General features: G+C 38.1%; 1 protein-coding gene across 13 annotated transcripts in view; it reads left to right on the plus strand.

The window, feature by feature from the left end:
• The window catches only part of NFIB (nuclear factor I B), a 328,904-nt gene that overhangs the window by 104,655 nt on the left and 199,366 nt on the right, over positions 1-24,883 (plus strand). For 9 of the 13 annotated variants that reach the window (XM_089489504.1, XM_089489520.1, XM_089489583.1 and 6 more), the window contains exon 2: positions 7,929-8,460. In XM_089489504.1, coding sequence (XP_089345630.1) covers positions 7,929-8,460 — 532 coding nt within the window. Of the gene's footprint in view, positions 1-391; positions 1,218-1,763; positions 2,366-7,928; positions 8,461-24,883 lie in introns of those variants that run through there. The other 4 variants (XM_089489538.1, XM_089489547.1, XM_089489592.1 and 1 more) reach the window with 3 other exon arrangements.

Below are 24,883 nucleotides of genomic sequence, written 5' to 3' on the forward strand. Positions count from 1 at the left end.
AAAAAATAGAGAGGACACAGAAATAAAATTTAAGAAAAGAGGAAAAGTAGAGAGGAAGGAATGTGTTTTTGCAGAAGTGTGTGGAGGTTGTGTAATTAAATAACACACTGGAAACACACACAGACACGCACACAACCCTTTCAAGTTTGATTTGGAGAGGGAGGGAAAATAATAATAATAATAATGATAATAGTGATAATAATAATAATAACAACCCTCTTTTACTCTCACTCAAAAGTTGCAGGGATTTGGGGTTTTTGTTTTTGCAAGAGGAGGAGGAGATGGATGGTTTTGGATTTTCAAGCGACCATTTATTTATGTATTTCTGTTACAGTGGGCGTTTAAAAAGGAGAGAGAGAAAAAGGGGAGGGAGTTGGGAGGAGGGAAAGAAAGGAAGAAAGAAAGAAAGAGAAGGAAAAGGGAAGGGAAAAGAAGGGAAGAGGGAGGCAGAGCCTGCAGATGGAAGAGGAGCCCTGCGGTGGAGAGGGGTTTTGCAGCCTTGGGTTTCTTTTGCAAACTCCCCCCACATCCCTCCCTCCCTCCCTCCACTCCTCCTCCTCCTCCCCTCTTCCTTGCAAACTTTCTCCTCCTCCTCCTCCTCCTGCTTTACTCCGCCGCCGCCGCTGCTGCAACCTTGAACTTTGGCAACGTGGGTGACAGGACCGTGTGGTGTGTAGCAGCAACCACAATTACTACTACCACCTTTTTCTTCTTATTCTTCAAGAGCAGCACCACAACCACAACCAACACCTTTTTTTCTTATTGCAAAAAAGAGAGAGAAGGAGACAAGGCAAAGAGGAGGAGGAGGGCTGGAAGTCCTTGCATAGCCTCCCTCTTTTATAGCATCCCATTCAGCATTTCCCCCCCTCTCTCTCTTCCCCCCATTCCCCAAATTCCTCCTCCTTTTCCTCCTTCATTCCTTCCTTCCCCAATTTTCCCCCCCAAAAGGGAGCCAGCAGAGCCTGGCTTTGGGTTTCCTCTCCTTCTCCTCTTCCCTGGGAAAGTAGCTGCTCCTGGGCTGTCTGTTTTAAGGAGGTTTTGTGGAGGAGAGGCTGCAGCAGCCCCTTCCCCTCCTTGGTCCCCTTCCTCCTCCTCCTCTTCCTCCGAGGAGAGCCAAAGGATGCCTCGATGAGCCTCTACTCCTCTCTTCCTCCTCCTCGGTGCAAAGACGACCCCGGAGCCAAGTCATGATGTATTCCCCCATCTGCCTCACTCAGGTAGGCAAGGAAAGGTCTTGGGGAGAAGGGGCAGGGGCTGAAGAGGACCCTTTGCAAGGAGGAGGAAGGGGAAAAGAGAAAACTCTGTCCAAGGGTAAAGGGGGGTCTGGGGCTGCAAAAGGCCAATGGATGGGGGGATGTATGCAAGGAAGGCTAAAGCGGGAATACAGAAGGAAAAAGAGAGAGAGAGAGAATGGAAGAAAGAAAGAGAGAGAATGAAAGGGAGAGAAAATGAAAGGGAGGGAGAGAGTGAAAGCATGAAAGGGAGAGAGAAAGAATGAAAGAGAAAGAAGAGAGAGAATGAAAGAAAGGGAGAGAAAAAGAATGAAAGAAAAGGAGAGAAAATGAAGAAAAGAAAGAGAATGAAAGAAAGGGAGAGAAAAAGTATGAAAAGAAAGGGAGAGAGTGAAAAAGAGAAGGAAAGAAAGGGAGAAAGAAGGAATGAAATAAAAAGGGAGAGAGAAAACAAGAAAGAGAGAAAGAATGAAAGAAAGAATGAAAGAAAAAGAAGGAAAGGAAGAAAAAATGAGAAAGAGATGGAATGAAAGAAAGACGGAAAGGAAGAAAGAGAAAGAATGAGAGAGAGAGAAAGAGTGAAAGAAAGAGATTCCGATGATTAAAAGAGCCGTCTCAGCAAAAACAGTAGGATCGTGGCTAGGTCTTTAAAAAGGAGAAACAGACTGATCCTGCTCCAGGGAAGTTTCAGCTAGAGAAGGTTGATCCTGTTTTAGATCCAGAAAAGGCTGATCCTGCTCCAGAAAGGGTTGATCCTGCTCCACGGCGGATTGGTCTAAGGGTGTGTGTGGGGGAGAGAGATTGATCCTGTTTAGGGAAAGATTGAGCTGGGGAAAAAAATAGATTTGAGCCTGCTCCGGGAAGGATTTAGTCTAGAAAAGACTGACCCAGCTCTCTGTGGCAGACTGGTCTTGAAAAGACTGAGCCTGTTCCAGAGCTAAGAAAAAAGGTTGATCCTGCTCCACTATGAAAGACTGACCTGCAACAGATTGATCCTGTGGCTCTTCTCGTTTTCCTTTGCGGTCCATGCTTTTCAAACAGAAAAGGGACCCTTTATTTTTTTAATTAAGCCAATGCTGGGCCATTGGTATCCAATTGATCGTATGCATGGATGTGGCTTGGTTTGTGGAAAGGTGAGCGAGGAAGTGGGTCTTGTTTCTTTCTTTCTTCCTTCTCCAAAGAAAGCTTTATTCTTTTCTTTCTTTCTTTTTTTTTTTGGTGCCTGTCACTTTCTCAAGTCAACCTCCAAGGTCAAAAGCAAAATTAAACCCTTTCATAGTCGCTTTAGGCCTTGCAGGCATTTGTAAGTCTTTTGGGCATTAAAACACAAAAAGAGAGAGGGTAATCTTGTATACAGCATAGAAATCTGTTTGGAAATCTGAGCAACTTTTGGACAGTGAGAGTGCAAAACAGAAGCTCCCTTAAAGGCAAGAGTAGGTGCTCACGGTTTTTGATGCACAGTTGAGTCCTATTTGGGATGAATGGCTGGCGGGGAGTAAAAGTTTTAGAAGACATAATTCATTAAATGAGCAGAGTGTGTATTACAGGCTGTGTATGAAGCTGGGTCAGTTTGGAGCAATTCTAGCTAAACATTTTGCAGTTTGAAAAGAGTGCAGTCTTACACACACACACACTGGCTCTGAAGTCAGTCCTTCGGAGTGAAATTTCTCTTGACTTCCCATTGCACTGTATAGGATTGCCGCCTTAACCATCTACGTTGCTGTGACTAATATGGAAGAAGTGGAGCTTTGAGTTAATTAATATTTTGGTGGGCATGGCGATATGACCAAAACAGTTAAGATTTCATGTGGCAATTAGAAACAATAGCGATTCCAAAGGGCCAAGGCATCCACAGAGTTATGAATGAAGATTTAAACGATGATAAGACTTCTTCAGTGATTGGATACCGTCCTGTAGCTTTTTTGGCTGACACATTTTTATTGTTTATATTTTGTTTGGCATCAGAGTGCGATTAACTTGGGGATCTTTGCAGCAAGTAAATAGGAGCTCCACTGGTACAAAAACAGGTGGAACAAAAAGTGTTATGGGATAGTTGAGAAATGACAGCAGTCGAGTATGGCTCTGAATGTGGTATTGTAGGTACGGATACTCTGTAATCAAACATGAGGCTTTTATTTCTTATTTAGGTGCTCTGCTCTGTTCAAAATTTGATAAGTGTGGGGAAGGGCAATCAAAATACTGAAGACGTTTGCTTAGAAGTAAGTCTTGCTAGTTTAAGCAGAACTTACTTCTGAAAGCACAACTGTTGTCTTAATCTTACTCACTGGAACTTTTTGATGATTCTCTCTCTCTTTCTCTCTCTCTCTAGATATGAGAGTGTACATAAAGTTTGAAACATAAAAGCCTCCGTGCAAGTTATGGACCAATACTATTTTTTTGCCTTTATGCCTTCATTCATATGTTCCTTTTAGAATATTTTTGCACATGCCGTTGGATGAGTTATTTATGTGCCATAAACATTCCTTATACTCTCACTTTTGGCTTAGGTAAAATAGCATATATTCTTAAGATGTAGTTTGCATACACTCCACAATTACAAACTGATGGCGTAAGAAAGTAGGTTTCACTGGGAATCTAGAAATATATTAATATCAGGTATTTCTGGCATTTGGAGGAAACAACCTTTTAATTCTGAAGTGAAGTTTTGCACATAGAATGTTTTCCTAAATCAAATTTGCTATATGAATTGAGGACTCATTTGCTCTTTAAGACTGTGTAGTATATTATTTCACTTTATACACTGTACTGAAAAGAACTAGCCAAAAATCATTTTGAAAATCTGCACTTCTTCCCACACTTGCTCAGTGGTTGAGGTTTATTGTAATTATAGTGGTGACAGTGCTTTATAAAATACTTGTACTTGGAGATCTTAGAGACTATTAGAATAAAAACAAATTGAATAAAATGTGCTTACATAAGTATTTAAATACCTAACTTTTCATTTAAAGAAATCCATATGAAAATAGTTTCTAGGCATTAGAATGGTTAGTGTACTGTAAGTTTATAATCCCAAGCACACTAATTTGAGGCCACATTAAGATATACTGAAATCAGTAGGAGGTAATAGTAACTGAGTTGTAATTAGTCATCCTCTATTTATGAAATTTATATCTATTAAGTATAATGAACAATTAGCAATAGAATCATGTCCATTCCCATTTTGTGTGATTCATATAAACCTTGCAGAGCTATTTGGTATGTTCAGGTGCTGAGGTTATTAATAATCCTTTTCATTCTTATGTAAGTAACAAAGTTGAAGGATTTGCTGCATTTCCCCTCTCCCAAATAGATTAATTGTGTGCCAAACAAATCCTATATTGCAATGTGTGTGCCTTTATTATTATGGGGTTATCTTGCTTTTTTGATGGAATAGTCTTCCTGAAATTATTGGAAAATGAATGGATGGCAAAGTGACAATGTAATAAATATTTGCCCATTTTGTTATTCTGGAGGGAAATTTGGCCTGTTAATACTGAAATTGCAGTATGCATCCATACACACATGCATGCACGCACCCCCCTGAGTTAATTCAAATTTACAAATGGTTTATATTTACTTTCTGTACAAATTGTCAGTGCAAATGGATCCAACTGTAACATCTGTTAAAATAGGTGTATATCTATATCTTCAGAAATATTTTTTGCAAAGTTCAGTTATAATTCTCACCACATGTAAATAGCCCATGCAACTTTATTTTCCTGTATTGCATCTATCACCACTAGATGCAAAAATTCTGATTTCATGAAAGGCTTTTAAAAACTGTTTTGAGGTGAATGTGTGTCATGTTCGATTTCCACTAGAAGAAAGTTTGAGATGTTTTGTGTTAAACCATGTTTTCAGCATTATTTTTAGCGCAGTGATAATTAGTACAGTATCCTCTAGTACAGCTTTGTGACAGTATTTGGTCTTACTGATTTAATGTATCTTTTAAATTTTAAAATGTATGTTCCGTGTTAAAATTTTGCTAACATCAGCTGACATGATGACAACAAACATGTTTTCAAAAGCTGTACATGTGGCACATTCTTCTAATTAATAGGCTATTGTATAGTTAAATACACAAAATAGTTGCTTTACTTGTACTGTAATAGCAAGCACTCTTACTAGAGAGTAAGTCCCATTGAATTCAGTAGGGCTTATTTCCTGTAAAGTCACTAAAATTGTACTGAATGGGGTCACTCTCATTAAAATCTGAACCTTTATAATTTTCTTGGTAAAATACAAAATATTAGAACCTGCAGCTTATCAATATGATAGTATTCTTACATGGTTTATTTACATTTTGTACAGTAATTTTTAGGTAGCTCCATGCAGCATTCTTGCATCCCACTCTGATTCTGTGCATGCCATCATTTCTTTCACACCTGCTTGTTTTGCTGCCCTCCTGCTACATGCATGATTAAAATGCATTTTTAAATGACAATTTTACGCAGGTTAGGCTATAAAGGAAAGAATCAAACTTTAGTAATCAAGAAAAAAGCTGGCACCAGAGTGCATTGAGATAGCGAAGTCTTATCCTGGGCTGTGGTTGCCCTGAGCTGTGCTGCCTTCCCACACAAAGAGCAGATTGTGGTTTAACTCTTTCCATGGTCTAGACTCTACTTTCGGTGGACCATGAATAGAGGCAGAAGTCTTCAAAACACTTCAGGAGTTTTAGTCTCTTTAAATAATGGTTATTTGGCACTTTGCTCTATTTTGTATTGTAATTATATCAAATCATGTACTGGCAATCTGTTTTGGTTCATGCCCCTCAGCTGTATCTCATGGAAGGGTATCATTTTGTTTTGATTCCCACTCCACCCCCATCTGGGGAAACTATTGCATACTCAAATTTTCAGTACTATTTCTGCAGAAACTTAGATTACTTATTTTCCTTCCCTGAATAAATGCTTGCCAACGTATTCACAATGTACAGTAAACAATACTGCGGTTACTATAGCTTACTTCTTTATACAAATTCCTCGGCTTAAAAACCAGTAACGTACACCAGTTTAAAAATTATTCTATCCTTGAAGATATACTAAATGTTATCTGCATTTCCATCAAAGATGCACTTCGTATACAAAAAAAAATTTCTTTGAAATCAGTTAGGGTTGCCTCCCAGTTAAAAATATGTTTCAATATTAATATCACCACGAATATTAAAGTGCAATTATATGTATGTATATATAATATTATATTCCCTATAACGTGATCTTGCAGTTTAAATTGAATGTATATTATTGAAGAAAATACACAATTATAAGACTAGAAATAAAGGCTTAGAATCACCGACACTAAAATTTGAGGGTGGAGGGGCAACAGTGTTCTTCTTTCTTCACAACTTTCAGTATCAAAGTATGCATGTAGTTGCTAGATGTGTTTAAGTTGTTTTACTTAACAGAATAATGACATGAATAATGAGACTTATGTCACATAGAAATTTAAACATTTGTATCAGATGCCTTAGGTTAGGAACTTTCTCTTCCACAAACTCATGCAATTGTTGCTGTACTCCACTGAAATTTGGTCTCCCCCTTAACTTCAGTAAACCTTAAACTGAGACAAATCTATAGGAATTTCCAGGTAAAGCTATGTGAAATTATAAGTAGATAGCATGCATTTCAGAAAAACAGCATTTATCCAGTGATGCAGTATTAATGTTACCCTGCACAGAGAATCCAAAGTTTGTTCCAAGTTGTCCTGTTTTACTTTATGCATCAAATAGATGTTTAGAGGTTTTAAAATAACTGGCATATGCTCATGATTTGTTATTAAAGTAGGTATCTCTGAGGGTTTCAACACTGCAGTGGGTTCAAAATACAGCTGCTGAGACAACACTCGTATAATATCCATAATTAAATTCATAACTTTTTATTTTACAAGGTTAGGAAGGAATATGCAGTGTTGAGCAGAAACCATGCAGCACTAAACATTTTAGGAAGTTTGATTAGAATCTTCCGTACAACTTGTTTCTTATGTCTTTTTTCTTGTTTTGTGTCTTACAGTATACAGTAAACTACTATATGTCTCATACTATGCTATACTATACTATATTATAAAAACTATATAGTTTGTCAATCTACAATATATAGTAGTTAAATACTGTTGCTTCTGCAAAAAAATGATTTCATTATTGGAATGTTGGACAACGGATAAAAGAATGGATCATGTTTAGTAGTGCATGCTCTTTGTGTTGCTGTCAGTCTCTTCTGAGAGCCTTCTCCAAAAGCGGGAATTGTGTAGCATTACCTTGTGTTTCTGTATCACAGAGACAAGAAATTAGTTGTACAAATGAGTTGTATCCCTGCCGTCTGAACATTTCCATTCAGTTACTTTAAAAATTACAGTGCTGTCCTTTTGTAAAAATGGTACTGCTTGGTGCAATTGTTGATAAATCCTCCCTGTCTCTAAATGTTAAAAGCTTCCAGTCACTTTATTTTCTTTTAAGCTGATATGTTTGTATGGCCATTTAGGGGTAAAAACTTTATGGGGTACTCACCTACATTTCCCTAGATGTTTTTAATTCCTGTAAAATAAAAAACAAGAGGAATTAGTAATGCCCACTTTATTAAGCCTACACTTCCTTCTTCTTTTATTGAGAGGAAAAAAAAGTTGTGTTACTTTGCCTTAACTGTGCAAATGCAACTGATATTTAAATTTTTGTATTCTTTTCTCCTCTGCTTCTCCCCTCAGGATGAGTTTCACCCATTCATTGAGGCACTTCTTCCACACGTCCGTGCAATCGCCTACACTTGGTTCAACCTTCAGGCTCGAAAACGCAAGTACTTTAAAAAACATGAAAAGCGAATGTCAAAGGATGAGGAAAGAGCAGTCAAGGATGAGTTACTTAGTGAAAAGCCTGAAATTAAACAGAAGTGGGCATCCAGGCTTCTCGCCAAGCTACGCAAAGATATCCGCCAAGAGTATCGGGAGGATTTTGTGCTCACTGTTACTGGGAAGAAGCACCCATGCTGTGTATTGTCCAATCCTGACCAGAAGGGTAAGATTAGGAGAATCGACTGCCTGCGACAAGCAGACAAAGTCTGGCGCCTGGATCTAGTCATGGTGATCCTCTTCAAAGGTATCCCCTTGGAAAGTACGGATGGAGAACGACTCATGAAATCCCCCCACTGCACAAATCCAGCACTTTGCGTTCAGCCACATCACATAACAGTATCAGTCAAGGAGCTTGATTTGTTTCTGGCATATTATGTGCAGGATCAAGGTAGGTTATTTCTCTGTATGAATGTGTTGAACTATTAGGTTTGTTTTCTTTTAATCATCAATCTAGCTACTGTATATCTGTGTATGTTTGTCAACACACACACACACACACACACATATATAAACACACACAGATACTATTCAAATAGAGTTGCATACATGTGCACAGGTGCATACTTATTCATGTACTTTACACCTGAGTTCGAAGTACATCTCAAAATGCTTGCTAATATCTCTTATAAATAAAGTGGAATATATTAGGAAAGTTTTTGTTGTTCATCTCAAATCAAAAATATTTTGCTTCAAGGATCACTGTTATTGACAAATGAATAAAAATTGTATTCACATCATTCAGTATAGCCACATCCACTTAATTAAAATGATTGCTACTTGTGCCTGTTATCTACAAGTTTTAATAAGACCACGCTCTGAACACTATGGAAAGACTGGCCCTGGATCAAAGTATGTGGATATTAATATGCAGTGAGTGTGAACATGTCATGTGTGAACACCTCATGTTAGTCAGTGGCCTTGTCAGTGTTCACCACATGCTCTTTCTCTAAATATTTATAGCAAATAATAATTTTATCAAGTATACTTTTTTTTAAAAAATATGCTTAAATACAAAGATATGAAGTTGTATTAAAATGTAGCAAAAGTACATCCGAAGTTACAGTTGGAATTCTACATGTGCTTAGACAATTGTTTTTCTGATTTGATATTTTGGGTAATGCATACAAACTAGATGCATGGGTTGTTTCTGTGTGTACAGTTTCAGATAGATGCTTCTAACTATCATGTTGTAAAAGCCACAACAGAATAGCCAGGTCTATGCTAGGAGGCAACTGAAATTACATAATGTTTGGAGATGATGGCTTTTTGCATAAATTGTTGTGTTGCTCAAAAGAGGCCCAAAACAAAGCATATGAGAAGTGTTATTTTTTGTTCAAATACAAGATAGAGTTCTTTTATATGAAAATTAACTGAATAATACATTAAATTAAAACTAAAATAGCTGTCATTTGGCTAGGGATTTGTACACGTTCAAACCATTTTTTATTGTTCGAATTGTTTGTTTTACCTGATACTGTCCCATTCTGAATCCATAATTCCTTATCTTATATGCAAAATATGGTAAGTATATATTGCAGTATTAGCGTGTACATGTATATTATGAAAATTCCCTTATCTCCATTTTAGCGGTGGTAAATATTTACAAAGTCTAAGAAGGGCCCCAATTCAGAGCTAGTGATTTAAGTCTCACTGAAAGAAAAGAACTTAAGTCTATAATTTCAATGGAATTTAAAGACAGTTTTCCCCTGAGTTCAGTCTAGTTTATTATGGTGCAATGTTCACTTGAAGATTTTCATAAAAATAATCTAAAGTTACCATCTTACCAATGCTAGTGATAACACTTACTAGAGAGTAGGGCTTTCATTAAGTACCCACTCTGTTGGCAGTGAGTCCTGCTGAACCTAATAAAACTTCATTCTAAATTTCTGAGCAGACATGTTCTATAGGTCCTGTATGGCTTACTTTTAACTAAACACCTGCGGCATTGGACTGTAATCTTATATCTGCTTACCTGAAAGGTCCCATTAAGCTCAGTTGGACTTCTGATTAAATATTTGCTGTAAATCTCATAGGGCTTGCATTAAACTGCACAGCCATAGGATTGTGCTGCAAGAAGAAAGAGAATAAATTTGCTATGTTGGTTAAAATAGCAATTTCAAATATATATCTTTTCACCTTTAGGTGTATTCAAAAAGGCTACAGCCAGGTAAACTGACATACTTCAGCTAGTGAACTGATGATAGTACACATCTGTGCAATGTCTGTCAGAAAGTAAATGACAGATAAAAATAGCGTAGTTAAAGCAAATCTTGTAGTTGTCTATGTACAGTGCTTTGGATGATGTGCTTTATAGCTGATGGAGTAGTATCTGAAATTGATGTGAGGGTTGCGATGGAGGATAGGTAGTTTTAATGGTGATAACCGTGTGCAGGTGTCATGCATAGTGTAAGATTTTTCAAAAGAAGCTTGAATTACCTAAACCATGTTTCAGTATTGCTCCACTTTTTCCAGTATTTTTCCAGTTACTGACCAAAAGAAAAGAAAAGAAAATGCAAACCAACCCTTGGATGGCACATCTGTTTACATCAAGCAGCCTGTGAGAGACCATTCTGTTTGTTTCACAAACTGCATCCAGTTTGTGCGCTGTTAACATTTTTTGGGGAATCTGCTAAACAAGGAATAGCTTCAATACATGAAATGATACACTTGTAGTAGTTTTCCTTTACCAAAATGATGTCAGTTTCTAATTGTTGTCAGAATAGTCTGCTCTCAATTTTCTCATCTTGGCAGGCCAGGCTTTGCTAAGTTTGCAAAAGGTATGTTGGTTAAAGTAGTGGTTACTTGATAGAGGGTTGATTTTGTATTTTGGAATTTCGAAATTTATTTGGAAATCTCTCATCAATAAAGCACAGCAATTAAAATAGTGCATAGGCAGGGATTGATGAAAATAGGATAAAGGTATAAATTGACTGAAAGGATCAAATAGGGTATATGCTTAAATGTTGGCGAAAAACATGAGGAAGAATAGTTTGAGTGCCAGTAATGGTTGCCAGTGGCACCAGGATTGGCATCAGACCTTCTTTGTTTAGCCTAGGATGCCTGTGATTTGTTGGTTGGCATCCGCATTGCAGAGCAGAGCAATGTTAGAATATATTGTGAATTTCCTGATCTAGAAATGTCAGTCCTTTTTGTGATTTGACAAAAACAATTCTTCTACTTGCTTCCACATCTGTTCTGAAGGAAGAAATACAGAGTCTTCCAAGTTTTGTCATTGACTAGATTTGTCTGCCTTTTCCCTTTTACCCATTTTACTCAAAATCCTGCCCGTCTTCTCTTCGCCACTTTTTTGTTTGGCTTTGTTGTAAGTTTTGTCGTGGAATTTCAGAACAGAGGAAAAATTAAAAGTTACTGGATGTAGTTATTTGTTCCCATCACTTGTCTGGGGCAGAAAATGAGACTAAAATGATTTATGGTCCACAGGTGTTTAAAACATGTAGCACTTAATTAAATAATTTTTAAATGGATTTTCCTCTTGTTCTAGAATGTTTTGAACTCATCTTAAAATTAAATGCCACGACCACTCTCTTTTGCTTAAAAAAATTAGGTATTATTTGCTAGTTTCTCTTATTTGCTATAAGCAGTTTCTCAGCCTACAAAAGCATTTGGTGTATTTGATTCAATCAGTGCAGCTCTTGTGCTGTGTTCCGTTTCTACAAGAACCGCCATTTTGTTTGTCAAGTGCCAGCAGAGTGGGGGAGGAAAAGCAGACAATGTGCTTGATGCCAATAATGGTTGCCAGTGGCACCGAGGTTGGCATCAAACCCTCTTTGTCTAGTTGCTGAATGCCTTTGATTCGTTGGTTGGCATCTGCATTGCAGTGGGCACATTGGAAAGTTTTTTGACAATCGCTGAATGAAAGCTGTTGTATTTGTTTGCCGCAGTAGAACTTTAGATAATAGAAATCCTTCCTCTAATAGATAACTTTTTCATTTTATAGTAGCAGATTTGTAAAGTTCGACTGCTTTTTTTTTACTGAAACATGCTATTTTTGTGTGAAGGTCTTTTCTTCATTATTTAATGCTCATATTATCTGTTCTTTTTGCATTTCAAGTGTGTTACATGTACTGTTACATACCATATGTAGTGTAAGCATACCATAAGAGACATTATGGATAACTAAAGGCATACTTCTATGGCTACTAATAACAATAACACTCATAAGACATTTGTAAGTCTTGGTATGTCTCATATAACTGCCACATGTTTCTTATTGTAGATATGTTACATACTGTTCCCAGTTTAGCACATAGTTTAAGGTAAGGTATTGGGAATTGTGATTTGTAGCTTCCATTTATAAACCAAGAGTTCAGCAGAAATGCATTGTGCACCTATCAGCAGATAGGTATAGTTCTTCCACTTCTTCTGCTGTTTTGATAATCTGAATTTCCAGATTTTAAAATACCAAAATATTCTTTTGTTTAACTGCACAAGTTAACTACCGGAGACCAATGTAAAGGCTAAGTAATTTCTGCTTACTGTATATTTCCTGAAATTAACATTAATATTGCTTTCCGGCTAACCACCATTATCTTGTTAATTAATAAGATGGATTAGCAGTTCTACCCAAAGGGTTGCACTGAAGGAAGTCTGGCCTACGTGAGCCCCTGAATCGCCAGACTGTGTCCTGTCTGGTTAAAAAAAAAATGGATGGGAAGAGGGGGATGGATGGGAGGATGAGAAGCTGGTCTTTCACCAGAAGAAGAGAAACTGTATACTGTATTAAAAAATGTAGTTATCACAGCAAGTTAAGAAATGGACAGATTTGTTTTTTAAAAATGACAACTTCTTTATAACGGAAATACATAAAATCCTCCTGCCTTCAATATTTTATTTTATAGTTTAATGAGGACTTGTATTATCTTCGTGGACTGGCAATACTTTATATTAGACAATAATTTTCTGAGGCTTGCTAAGATCACACTGTTCAGGGTTCCATTGCAATTCTGCATTAAGTCATATTTGACACTGGCATTAGGTCTTGCTAGCTAAAGCATTCTCTTCCTACCTTCTCTCTCTGGCTCTAATGTATTAAGGTACTCAAGATCTAGAGTCTAAGATCCTTAAAAAGATGATCTCCTATTCAGTGTTTTGAGATTTTTTTTTGTTTCTTATGGTGTGTGTGTATATAAATGTGGCTTATTTTTATTGATGATAAACTAAATCAGAACTTTTAAGACTGCCTTAAAATATACACTGTTGCATTTTAGCATGCCTAATGGGGATATTTTCTCAGTGAATTTAAAAATACATTAGACATTAGTGAACCATGAAGACTGTTCATATATAGACTTCTTGTTTTCTACTACTCTTTGCGGATGTATTGGTATTATTCCTTTGTAGTGGTACTTAACAACATCGCCTATCACTGCATATTAAAAGCAACTTGTGTCAAGTGTATTGTGGCTTAAACTACCTTTTAGTACTTCACCTCTTATGTGGGCTAGTTCTAGGAACATAAAAGTTAAGATACTAAAATGAAGATCTTTAGATAATCACTTTGCCTTTATAGAAAAAAACAAGCACATTTGAGAACTGTATGAAATGAAAACCTGTTAAACTGTTGTACAAAAATCGACTACTATGGAACAATATGTATGAATTAGCATAATGTTTTGCTGGATCCCTAGGAAGTAGATTTTATGCGCTTCAGATGAGCTTTGTTGCTTGTTGATGGGTTTCTAAGGGCTACTTCACACAGTATGGTGTAACAGTTGTTTGTAGCAGTTTGTGCAAGGAATACTGTAATGTTTATGTGAAGCGGCTTATCAGGAGAGGCATGTCTGTATATCATTCACTTGGTGTTCACCAAGAGTGTGATAGTGGACACATTGCAGTCATCTCTTTTTTTGTTGGTCTTTTGCTCTTTGAAGTGTTGCATGGCTATGCATTTTATGGGAAAGTGTAGGGGTATGTTGTAAGATGAATTGTCATGTAATTTCCCCTTACATGCAGTAGTTTAAAATATTACAGTCAGCCCTCTATATACATGGATTTTTTTATCCATGGATTCAAGCATTCATGGATTAAAAATATTCCAAAAATATACATTCCAAAAGGCAAAACTTGATTTTGTCATTTTATGTAAGGGACGCCATTTTATCATGCCATTGTTTTTAATGGGATGTGCGCATCCACGGATTTGGTATCCATGGGGTGGTGGTGGTCCTGGAACCAAACTCCAGCAGTTATCAAGGGCCCACTGTACTATGTTTGTGTTCAAAATAGTTTTCCAGTAAGAAGTATTTAACATCTCTAATTCTACTTGTTTCAGTTTTCTATGACTTATGTCATTTTTCTATGACGTTCATATGGCATAGATGTTACAGTTGGTATACTGGGCATACGTGTGATTTTAAGTCAAGCTTGAAAGCTTAGACCTACATTCATCACAGAACTTCATTTCCTTCCCCTTCTCCTTGTATCTCTAAGAGCTACATGAAAACAAGTTCCAGGCTGCATCTACACTGCCAAAATAATCCAATATGACACCATTTTAACTGCCATGTGTCAATGATGTGGAATTCTGGGAACTGTTGTTTCTTGTGTTATTTAGCCTTCTCTGCCAGAGAGCTCTGGTGCCAGAAAAACTACAGTTCCCAGAATTCCATAGCATTGAGCCATGGCACTTAAAATGGTGTCAAACTGGATTCTTTTGGCAGTGTGGATGCAGCCCCCAACAGTTTCCTAGCCCTCGGAAGAAGCCTTTTATGTTCTTCGGGGGAGGAGCTGCAGTGGAAATGGAAACCCACTTTGTGTGGATCCTGCTGTTCTGACAATGGATGTCCAGTGTTGGATACTGTCCTTAGTGTGGCCAAGGGTGAGGAGAATCCTGCATAAACTAGAAGCACATTTTTTAAAATCATAAAATGCTTACAGTGCTTAAAATGCCAGTTTAATATGCCAGTTTCAGATTGATTTTATCAACAGTAACAAACCAGTTAAAGAAAATACTGATTTGAAAGTTGGTTGTACAGACTAAATAATTATTTCACTGTATTTCTAAAATAAGAGGGCATTCAGAACCTTCTATGTGCCAAAACTACCATGCTTTATGTCAATTTGTTTTTAAACAAATATGTTTAATTTGGTTTGGAATTTGGCTGTAAATATTTTTGACTGGAGGTTTTAAAGAAGATGTCCCAGGCATATAGAAATCTCAAGCAGAAGCATAGGAGAAAAATTAATAGATTGGATACAGAGAAGAGCAGGCAGAATTATGCTGATGGTTGTTTCATGTAGATGCTTTCCTGGATCTTTCTTCCTGCTAGAGCTCCTTGTGCCACTGCCAAAGTTACTCCCAAGGATTGAGGGGTCCTTTCAAATGGCACAGGAATAGGTATCCTGCACTGGGAGGGGGGAATTAGAAAGAATGCAATGTGTAAGCAGAATTACCTTTCCCCTCAGGAAGGACACCTTTGGATTCAAGTGATGTTACCACTTATTATTATATATTTATTTCAAGGATTTATATCCTGCCCTTCTCCCACAATGGGATTGACTTAACTCTCATTTTTGTGTGGACAAGCACATAGGTTCAGAAGTAGTTAATTTAGTAGTTAATAAAAAGAAAATCAACTTATTTGAGATATGGTGTTGAAGAAGAGTGCTGATAATACCATGGACAGCCAAAACAAACAAAAACCCAAATGGGTCCTTGAACAGATAAGCCTGAAATACCCCTAGAAGCCAAGATTATCAAATTGAGGCTGTCATACTTTGGCCACATCATCAGAAGGCATGTTTCATTCGACAGTAATGCTGGGAAAGACTGAGGATGGAAGAAAGAGAGTAAGACTGCATACCAGATGGCTAGATTAAATTAGGGAGGCCATGGGCATGAGTCTGCAAAACTTAGGCAAAGCAATAAAAGACAGGGAATCTTAGGCCTGGTACAGACCGGCAGGGAAACACCGGTCTTCTTTGCTGCACAGCACTGCCGCAGCAACCAAACAATGCGGCACAGCTGTGCAGCAAAAAAGAAGCCACCTAGAGCAGCTTCTTTTTTGCGGCGTTGTAAGGCCTATGACGCCATTTGCTCTAAAAAAGATGTGTGGGCACTCAGATGCTCACATGTCATAGATACGCCCCCCATGTGGGTGGTGCCGCGCAATAATGGCGCTGCCTGCATGTAGTAGGGCTTGGGAGTGTGTGGTTGGAGCTCTACTATTGCCGCCAGGACACTCCTTTCTGGCAGTGTGTACTGGGCCTTAGAGATGTCTCATCTGCAGGGTCCCCATGAGTCAAGGTCAGCTTGAGAGCAGTTAACAATAAACTTCCATATACATTGTGCCTGCGTCATATGTGGGTTTGATATACGTGGCTTTCAGCATACACTGAAAGCCACCCTGGAAGAAGCCATGGCACATCCCAGAAGAAGTAATGGGGCGCGTGCCACGGGCATGAGCCCCATTATTTTTAATAGGGTTCTGCCATACACAGGATTTCCCTTATGCGGGGGGCTCCAGAACGGATCCTTCGCGTAAGGGAAGGGCCCACACTGTACAAGGTTAGTGGTATGATGATGATTTTTGGAGGGCAGGGTTCTGTTTAAGTAAAATTTGAAGTCCTTACATAGAATGAGAAAGGGAATAGCACATATAATTGTAACAATTTCTGTTGTATCACAATCTGGTGATTTATTATGTCTTTAAAACTAGTAAAAGTACCCAGCTTCATTTGGGCAAGAAAACTCTTAATCCCACTCACATTCTGGCACTCTTGCTTTTTTGTTCCTCCATGACCAATTCTTTTTTGTTTACCGACTTGTGTGTCTTCAAGTCTTTTCTGATTTATGGTGACCCTAAGGCTACCCTATCACTGGTTTTCTGGGGCTGAGACTGGCTTGCCCAAGATTGCTTGGGTTTCCATAGCTGAGTGCGGAATCAAATCCTGGTCTCTAGGATCCTACTGTGACACTCAGACCATTACACCACATTTGCCAACTTGTTTTTGTTTGTTTCTGGCCTTTTCCTACTCTTCAGTATTTCTTTAGCTGTACCAGCTTTGCCTGGATAAGAAACCCCTTCCTTCCACTCCAATACGGTTTCTCTTCTCCTTTACTCACACTTTTCTTTCTTGTTGGGCTGCCTGCCCCTTCACCTTTGTGCTTATTGAAACCTTTCCACCTCATAAATTACCTCCCCACCCTTATCAGGCACCTTCTGCATCTCGCTTAAAAGTTGTCACATTCTACTTTATGAAATCCAGATAGACATGTTTGCATTTTATGAAAGATATTTACTAAGCATGCATATCACGTGGTGGTTTGTGAATGGTCTGATTGGCACTGTTTCCCCTCCACACTATGCCCCACTCAGAAACATTCCTTTTAAAAGTTGTTTTATAGATAAGGAATATTGGTTCCTTATATTCTTTGCAAGTATTTGGGTAAGAGTCTGCTCTTGTTGGGGTAGCACTTCCCTTGAAGGAGCAGGTACAAACCTTGGGAGTGCTCCTGGATTTATCTCTGTTTCTGGAGGCCCAAGTGGACTCTGCAGCTTGGAGTGCTTGGCACCAGGTTTGACTAGTTCAACAGCTGCTGCCTTTTCTGGACAGGGATAACATTCCCACAAAAGTTCTTGCACTGGTAACTTCCTGGATAGACTTATTCAGTGTACTGTTACGAGGAAGTGCCCTTGAGAATAGCATGAAGCATGTAACTAGTACAGTATGGCTGCATTAGCAAGTCAGTAACAACACCTTACACAGGGCAGAGGAATTTCACTGGCTGCCAATATACTGCCGGCCTCAATTCAGAATGCTGGTGGTGACATTTAAAGTCCTAAATGATCTGGAACGTCCGTACTTGAAAGAGTGTGACTCCATATATACATGAAAAGGAGGAAGGAAGTAGAAGGAAAAAAAGGAAAGAAAGAAAGAAAGAGAAATAAATAAATAAATAGATAGATAGATAGATAGATAGATAGATAGATAGATAGATGTGGTGGCACCATTAAGAATAACTGATTTTTATTTTGGCATGAGCTTTTGTGGATATAAACCCACTTGATACAGTACAGAGTGATAATAAATGTGACTGAGCACTGAGATCTACTAGAAGAGCTCTACTGGGTCAACTAAAAAGCACAAAATATGTAACACAGGCATAAAACCTTCACTGTTGTTCTTTTTAATCAGGTAAAGATGTTTAAAATCATACAGAAGAAGACAAGTGATGATATTAGAGTCATATGCTTATATTATGTTTCAGATGTCCATTAAGATAGTCTGGAGAGATATCTATACAGGCAGAGGTTACTTCCTGATAGTAAGTCTAAATGAATTCAGTGGGACTTCTGAGCAGATGGGTATATCATTGTCAATAAGCCAGTTGTAAGTAGGCTTCACACAGTTGGGCTCCTGTCTGAGTAAAGCATTCTAAGCAGAGGCTTCAAACAGGTACTCTTTTGTTGTTGTTAAATGAATTGTTTTTTTTAAAGTTTTTAAAAAACTTCTGTTGTATTTATCTACAACTATAGATAAATATCTAGTAAACACATATGTAGGCTAAAATGAAGTTCTATTCTGGCTTGTATGTTGATATACATCTTGTCAATGCAGTACAGGGATAACCCTGGCTCACTTCTCTAAGAGTGAAATGTGTGAAACCTATTCTTGGTGAAGGCAACTTGTATTTTATCATGCTGACATCTGCAGTTTCTGGATGGATTACCTTAAATTTGTTATGCCATGTTAAAAGCCTTGTTTTACGAGGCCAGCCTCAGCTCCTGGCCTCAGTGTCAGGAACCCTGCTATGTGATGCAACATGTCTTGTTAGGTTTAATTGACCAAAGCTGATTTGTTAAAACAATTCATTTGAGCCAGTAACTTATGCCCAGGCCAAGCTGCTACCTGAATCCTTTAACCTTGACTTGTCTGGGTCATGAAAAGGCTACGAACTCCTTGACCTTTCTGTTGTATAGAAGTGTCACTATTTTTTCTGGTTCTTTTATAGTAATAGCTGACAAGAAGGCTTCAGCTCTGACTTTACACCCCAGTGGGCTTCTAGGCGGCCTCTGGAATTGCTATGTCTTCTATTTGATGTGCTCTAGCTGTAGTCTTGGCTTCCTTTTGTCTGCTAACAATGATGGGGACAAATTGGCAGACCATGTTTGTGTAGAAGGGATAGCAAGCAAAAGGAATTCCTGCACTCAGACTCTAAAAGGATGTAATGTTAGTTCCCCCTCCCACTTCTAGCCCAATTTTAAAATATGCATTTAAAAAGGGATGTGGGTATTTCCCCTTTTCTTTGTGAGTATTATGTTAATAATGATTTTATATAAAAATTGTCATCAAGAAGATTGTAGTTTGTGAAAGCTTTCACATTTAGATATTTATATCACTTCAGTTTCAGTTGGTAAGGAACTTGGAGTGACATTATACAGCGATTAACAGCACAAAAATGCTTAGGGTATTGAGCTAGATAGCATGAATACTTTACAATTTTAAGTCAACACATAGACCTGAATCCAGTAGGCAGTTCCAGCTAAAGAGCCACTGCATAAACTGAATCACTATTTAGTAGTTAAATTAGTAGATCTACTCTAGTTAGTACTGCCAATGGGATTCATACATTTGAATTTTTCACTAGATTTCATATTAGTGAGCCCATTTAATATATTGATGTTCTCTTACTTTAAGAATCTGCCAATCTTTGACGAGGAGGAGAAATAGGTTGCACATTGATTTTCTTCTTCCTTTTGCTACAGTGACATTGGGGGTGTGGGTGGGCTCTTCACATAAATCAGAAGATACACAGAGGATCAGCATTGTAAGTTGTGCTGTATGTTGCAGCCACAGTGTGGAGAACTTGTTGTCTAGATGCTGTTGGCAGAAGGATCCATGTAGAGATTGTACTGTATAGTTCTGTTATCTGCTTCTTATAATTAATGAGATGCATCTGTCACTTCCTTTGGCCCTATGACAACAAAAATCATCCTGATGCCATTTTAGCTGGAATGTTCATGCTATCTGTGTTTTTTCTTCTTGTAGCAGCCTTTTGGGTAGAATAGATAAGGAGATAGATGGATATGCAGTTGGAAATGGCAGTGAGTAATCTAGGCTTTCTTAAGCACTATGAAAGGCTATCTGTTTGTTGCCCCACCTGACATACTGTGTACACAGCGTGACTTCTTCCTGTAGCATCCCTTCTGAATTTGCAGAAAGGGACAACCTGAGCCATGTGTACTGGCTGAATGCTCTTCATGCTATATACAGGTTAGTACTGAGTACTTTTAGGCATGGCTTATTGTTTCCTCTTTTGCTTTAATAAATTTTTTAAGGCTAGAAGAGAATGATATAACACACACACCTAAATGAAGCTCTTTTTGCCCCACTCTTCAGATAAAAAGATTCTCAGAGCTGCTTGTGTGTGTGTGTATGTCCCTTCAAGGCACCTGGCGACTTACAGTGACCCCATAAATTTCATAGTGTTTTCTTGCATAAAGAATCCTCAGAGGTGGTTTTGCCAGTTCCTTCTGCTGAAATATAGTCTGTACAGCACTTGATATTCATTGGCTGTCTCCCATCTAAGTACTAACCAAAGCAGACCCTGCTTACTTTTCAAGATCAGCTAGGATCTGGTGCCTTTAGGGTATTTAGGCCCAAAGCTGCTTATGCACAATTAATAAAACAAGACAGTTCCCTGCCCAGCAGCTTATATTGTCAAAATGGGACACAAAAGCAGAAAGCATTGGGTGGGAAAGAAGAAGAAAAAAAATACCGAAACACAGTTTTTAAAGTTAAATTATTATAATTACAAGGTACAATAGAAGCAGTTTTGGAAGAGAAACAGCCCAATGACACCGATCTTTCAGCAGTACCAATGGAATGACCCTTCTTCCCAGTATCTGTTGCAGCTCTTTTTGTCTGCCACCCAGCTACGGCTAGTTAAAAAGGGGCTGAATGATGAAGGTGTTTTGTATTCCTAGTAGGATTATTGCTGGTAATCTTCCTAAAAGAGATCTGTGCAGAGATGGTTGGACAACTTGAGGCATAAGAGAGGAGATCTGAAATATCTGGATTTCCCTCCCCCACAATTTGCTGCTTTTTTAATGATACTCAAAACCTGTTGCCTAAGGTGGGCTGCCTCTCCCAGTATTATAGCAAGCTTGGCTTTGCACCTGTGAGATAAACAATGCATAAATAGTGCAGTATAAATTTATCTCATAGCTTCATGCAATCTGTGAAATATTACCTTCTTTGAATAGGGATTTGTCATGTTTGGGTTTTATTATATGTGTTTCCCTATGTTATATATTCAGTGGTTTTGTTATGTTTGAAATGAAAAGCTACTCCATAATTGAAATTAAGGACAATACCACATGAGTCCCATTCTTGCTGCAGTTGTGCTTGTTAAAGAAAATGGAATTATACCTATTTGTGAGCAGCCATTATCACAAAGTCAAGCAACTGGGGCTGCTTCTGCCATTGCACTCTCTTTCTGACTCCCCTTAACCTCACTCCCTGCCTTAGGCCCTACTCAGCATGCCTTTTAGGTTTTTTATTTTTATTGTCACATTTTCATTTAATTCTGGAGCTCTGCTGCTGTGATTTAGGGTTGTTTTTTTAAAAAGAAAAGCAGTAGAAGCCTGCTTGGGAATAGTGATGGGGAGAGCGGAGAGGAAGAAACCACATTGCCAATATTGCACCTGCCCTGGCAGCGACGTGTCACACCTGAGGATTGGTGCAATTGTGAGCTCATTGATGGGTTTCTTTTGTTAATGAAAAGGGATGCATTTACCGTGCTTCCGGGACACAGCAGCTATGGGTAGGAATCATCGTTGTGCAATAAATATTGACAAAGCTGCTTTTTTCTGGCTCTAATTGTGGTTTAAAAGCCACATGTACTTTATTTTAGATGACTGAAGTTCACTAGAGATTCAAGGAAAGAGTTTGCAAAGTATGGTCTGGGTCCAAAGATCTTTTCAGTGCTGAAGGGAGCTTTCATCTTGTGCTTCTCAAACTGTCCCCATGCCACATGATAAATATTTCATATAGAAAGGTGTTTGAAAAACAGTTTATGACATATGTGCCAGCTGAAGCAAAACTTTGGTCAGGCCCCACCTGGAATATTGTGTCCAGTTCTGGGCACCACAATTCAAAATGGACATTGAGAAACTAGAACGTGTCCAAAGGAGGGTGACTAAAATGGTGAAGGGTCTGGAAATCATGTCCTATGAGGAATGACTTAAAGAGGTGGGGACTTTTAGACTTGTGAAGAGAAGGTTAAGAGGTGATATGATAGCCCTGTTTAAATATTTGAAGGGATGTCATATTGAGGAGGGAGCAAGCTTCTTTTCTGCTGCTCCAGAGAACAGGACCTAGAACAATGGATGCAAGCTACAGGTAAAGAGATTACACCTCAACATTAGGAGGAACTTTCTGACAGTAAGGGCTGTTTGACAGTGGAACACTTCCTCGGAGTGTAGTGGAGTCTCCTTCCTTGGAAGTCTTTAAACAGAGGCTGGATGGCCATCTGTTGGGTATGCTTTGATTGTGAATTCCTGCATGGCAGGGGGTTGGACTGGATGGCCCTTGTGGTGGTCTCTTCCAACTCTATGATTCTATGATTCTTCTACCTTTCCTACTATTATTGCCTTTTCTAGTGAGTCTGTCTTCTTCTCATGATGTGGCCAAAGTATGACAGCTTCAATTTAGTCATCTTATCTTCCAGGGAGAGTTCAGGCTTAGTCCATTCTAGCTATCCATCATGGCCTGTAGCTAAAATTCCCAGGTAGAAGATACAACAGAGCTTGTGTTTAAAAATGTGTATATATCGCTCACCTGTGAAATGTCTTATTATTCATCTCACCTGTGAAATGTGGATATTATTCATATTTATTAGGAATCCTCAAAAAGATTACATTTTTCTGCTTTTCCAGCAGAAGATTTTAAAAATAAACTATTTAAATATTTGGTTAAATTTGAAACCAAAGCATCTCATTAGTATTTTGCACTATGTGGATATATTATCCCAGTCACCTTTCTGCCAACTGTTCCTTTTTATTCTTTCTATCAAAGTTATGTTTAGGGGTTTGTTAATTAGATAATGTCTGAAATCTCAAAAAGTTGCTTAAAAGTAGCATTTTTCAGCTAACAAGAAGAATGTGTTCCTTCTCATTCTATAAAACTATTACAAAGACTTTGCTTCTGTTTGATGCAGTTGAAGAGTTAACAATTTGATGCAGTTAACAATTACGTGATTATTGTCTTGCTGGTTAAAGTATAACTGGATTGTGCTGTAAAACAAAATTGTAAGTGATTTGACTACTGTGATGTAGCTGCAACATTCAAAATACATGCCATCTTCCTACAGTAAATTTGGAAGCAAATATTCAACCACTTACATACATGTACATATATGTTTCTATGGATGCATCTACACTGCAGAATTAATGCAGTTTGATACTGCTTTAACTGCCTTGCTGTAGAATTCTGGGATTTGTCCTTTTGTGAGATACAGTCAGCCCTCCTTATCCATGGATTTTTTGTCCATGGATTCAAGCTTTCATGGCTTGGAAATATTTAAAAAAGTATAAATTCCAAATAGCAAACCTTGATTTTCCACTCTGTATAAGGGACATCATTTTGCTCTGCCATTATATTTAATAAGACTTGAGGATTCATGGAGTTTGTTATCCATGGGGGATCCTGGAACGAAACCCAGGCAGATAACAAGGTCCCACTGTATTTAGCCTTCTTTGTCAGAGAACCCTGGTGCCACAACAAACTACAAATCCCAGAATTCCACGGGAGCCTTGATATATAAAGAGGTGTAAAACTGCATTAATTCTACAGTGTGTCAGTAGCCTATGTGCTTATTTAACTTTAAATGTGGAAAGGCTTGGGGTAGAAGTGTCAAGAAAGCATGCAAAGTCAGGTTTCTTACCAGTCTCAACTATATAGCTTATAGGTTCGTATCAGCAAATGTATGAAATTCTTAGAAGCATATACAAGAATGTATTCTTAGAGGAACATATGTGTTATACAGGTATTCATAAGTATTGCATATTTTATAATTATTGAGAGGCATTGTATAACCTGAATGTTTTTGACATGATCTATAGTTATCCCTCAACAATTTTTGCTCTATTTATAGACACCACATAAGGAGTAAAGCTGCTTATAGTAATATGAGGATCACTGGTCTCTCAGTAATTAAATAGACTTGTTATACAGCATTAATCCTTTTTTGGAACATTTGGAATGACTTCTTACCACTAACAGCATAGCATTTGAGCTTTCAATTAATCTCCCCCTTTCTCTTCTACATTTGTCTAATATGAAACAGGCACACAGAAAACTATACTCAGGGATAAGATCAATCTCTGCAGAGACAGCAGTGGTCATATGGAGCTTTTAAATAATGTGACTTAATCATAGGTGGAGAATAGACGGAAAGATGTTCAGGTTATACTACAAAGGGGTTCTGTTTGTAGACAGTGTGAGACTTACCTATCAGTTTAGTTAGCATATGAACATAAACCAAAGGGTACATCTCCACTGCAGACACAATGCAGTTTGACATCACTTTAACAGCCGTGGTGCCATCCTACAGAACCCTGGGATTTGTAGTTTTGTGAGAGACAGCACTTCTTGGCAGAGAAGACTAAAGACCTTGTAAAACTACAAATCCCATGATTCCATAGGGTGCAATTACAGTACTTAAAGTGATGTCAAACTGCATTATTTTTACAGTGCAAATGCACTCAAAGCATTAACACTACAATATCATCAGTTGCTTAAGTAACATCAGAGGATAAAAATCTACTACAAGACACTTTAAAAAA

This window comes from Sceloporus occidentalis, unplaced genomic scaffold (genome assembly GCF_023333645.1).
Source record: "Sceloporus occidentalis isolate IW3139 unplaced genomic scaffold, rSceOcc1.0.p SCAF_1, whole genome shotgun sequence".
In the NCBI taxonomy this organism is placed as follows: domain Eukaryota; kingdom Metazoa; phylum Chordata; class Lepidosauria; order Squamata; family Phrynosomatidae; genus Sceloporus; species Sceloporus occidentalis.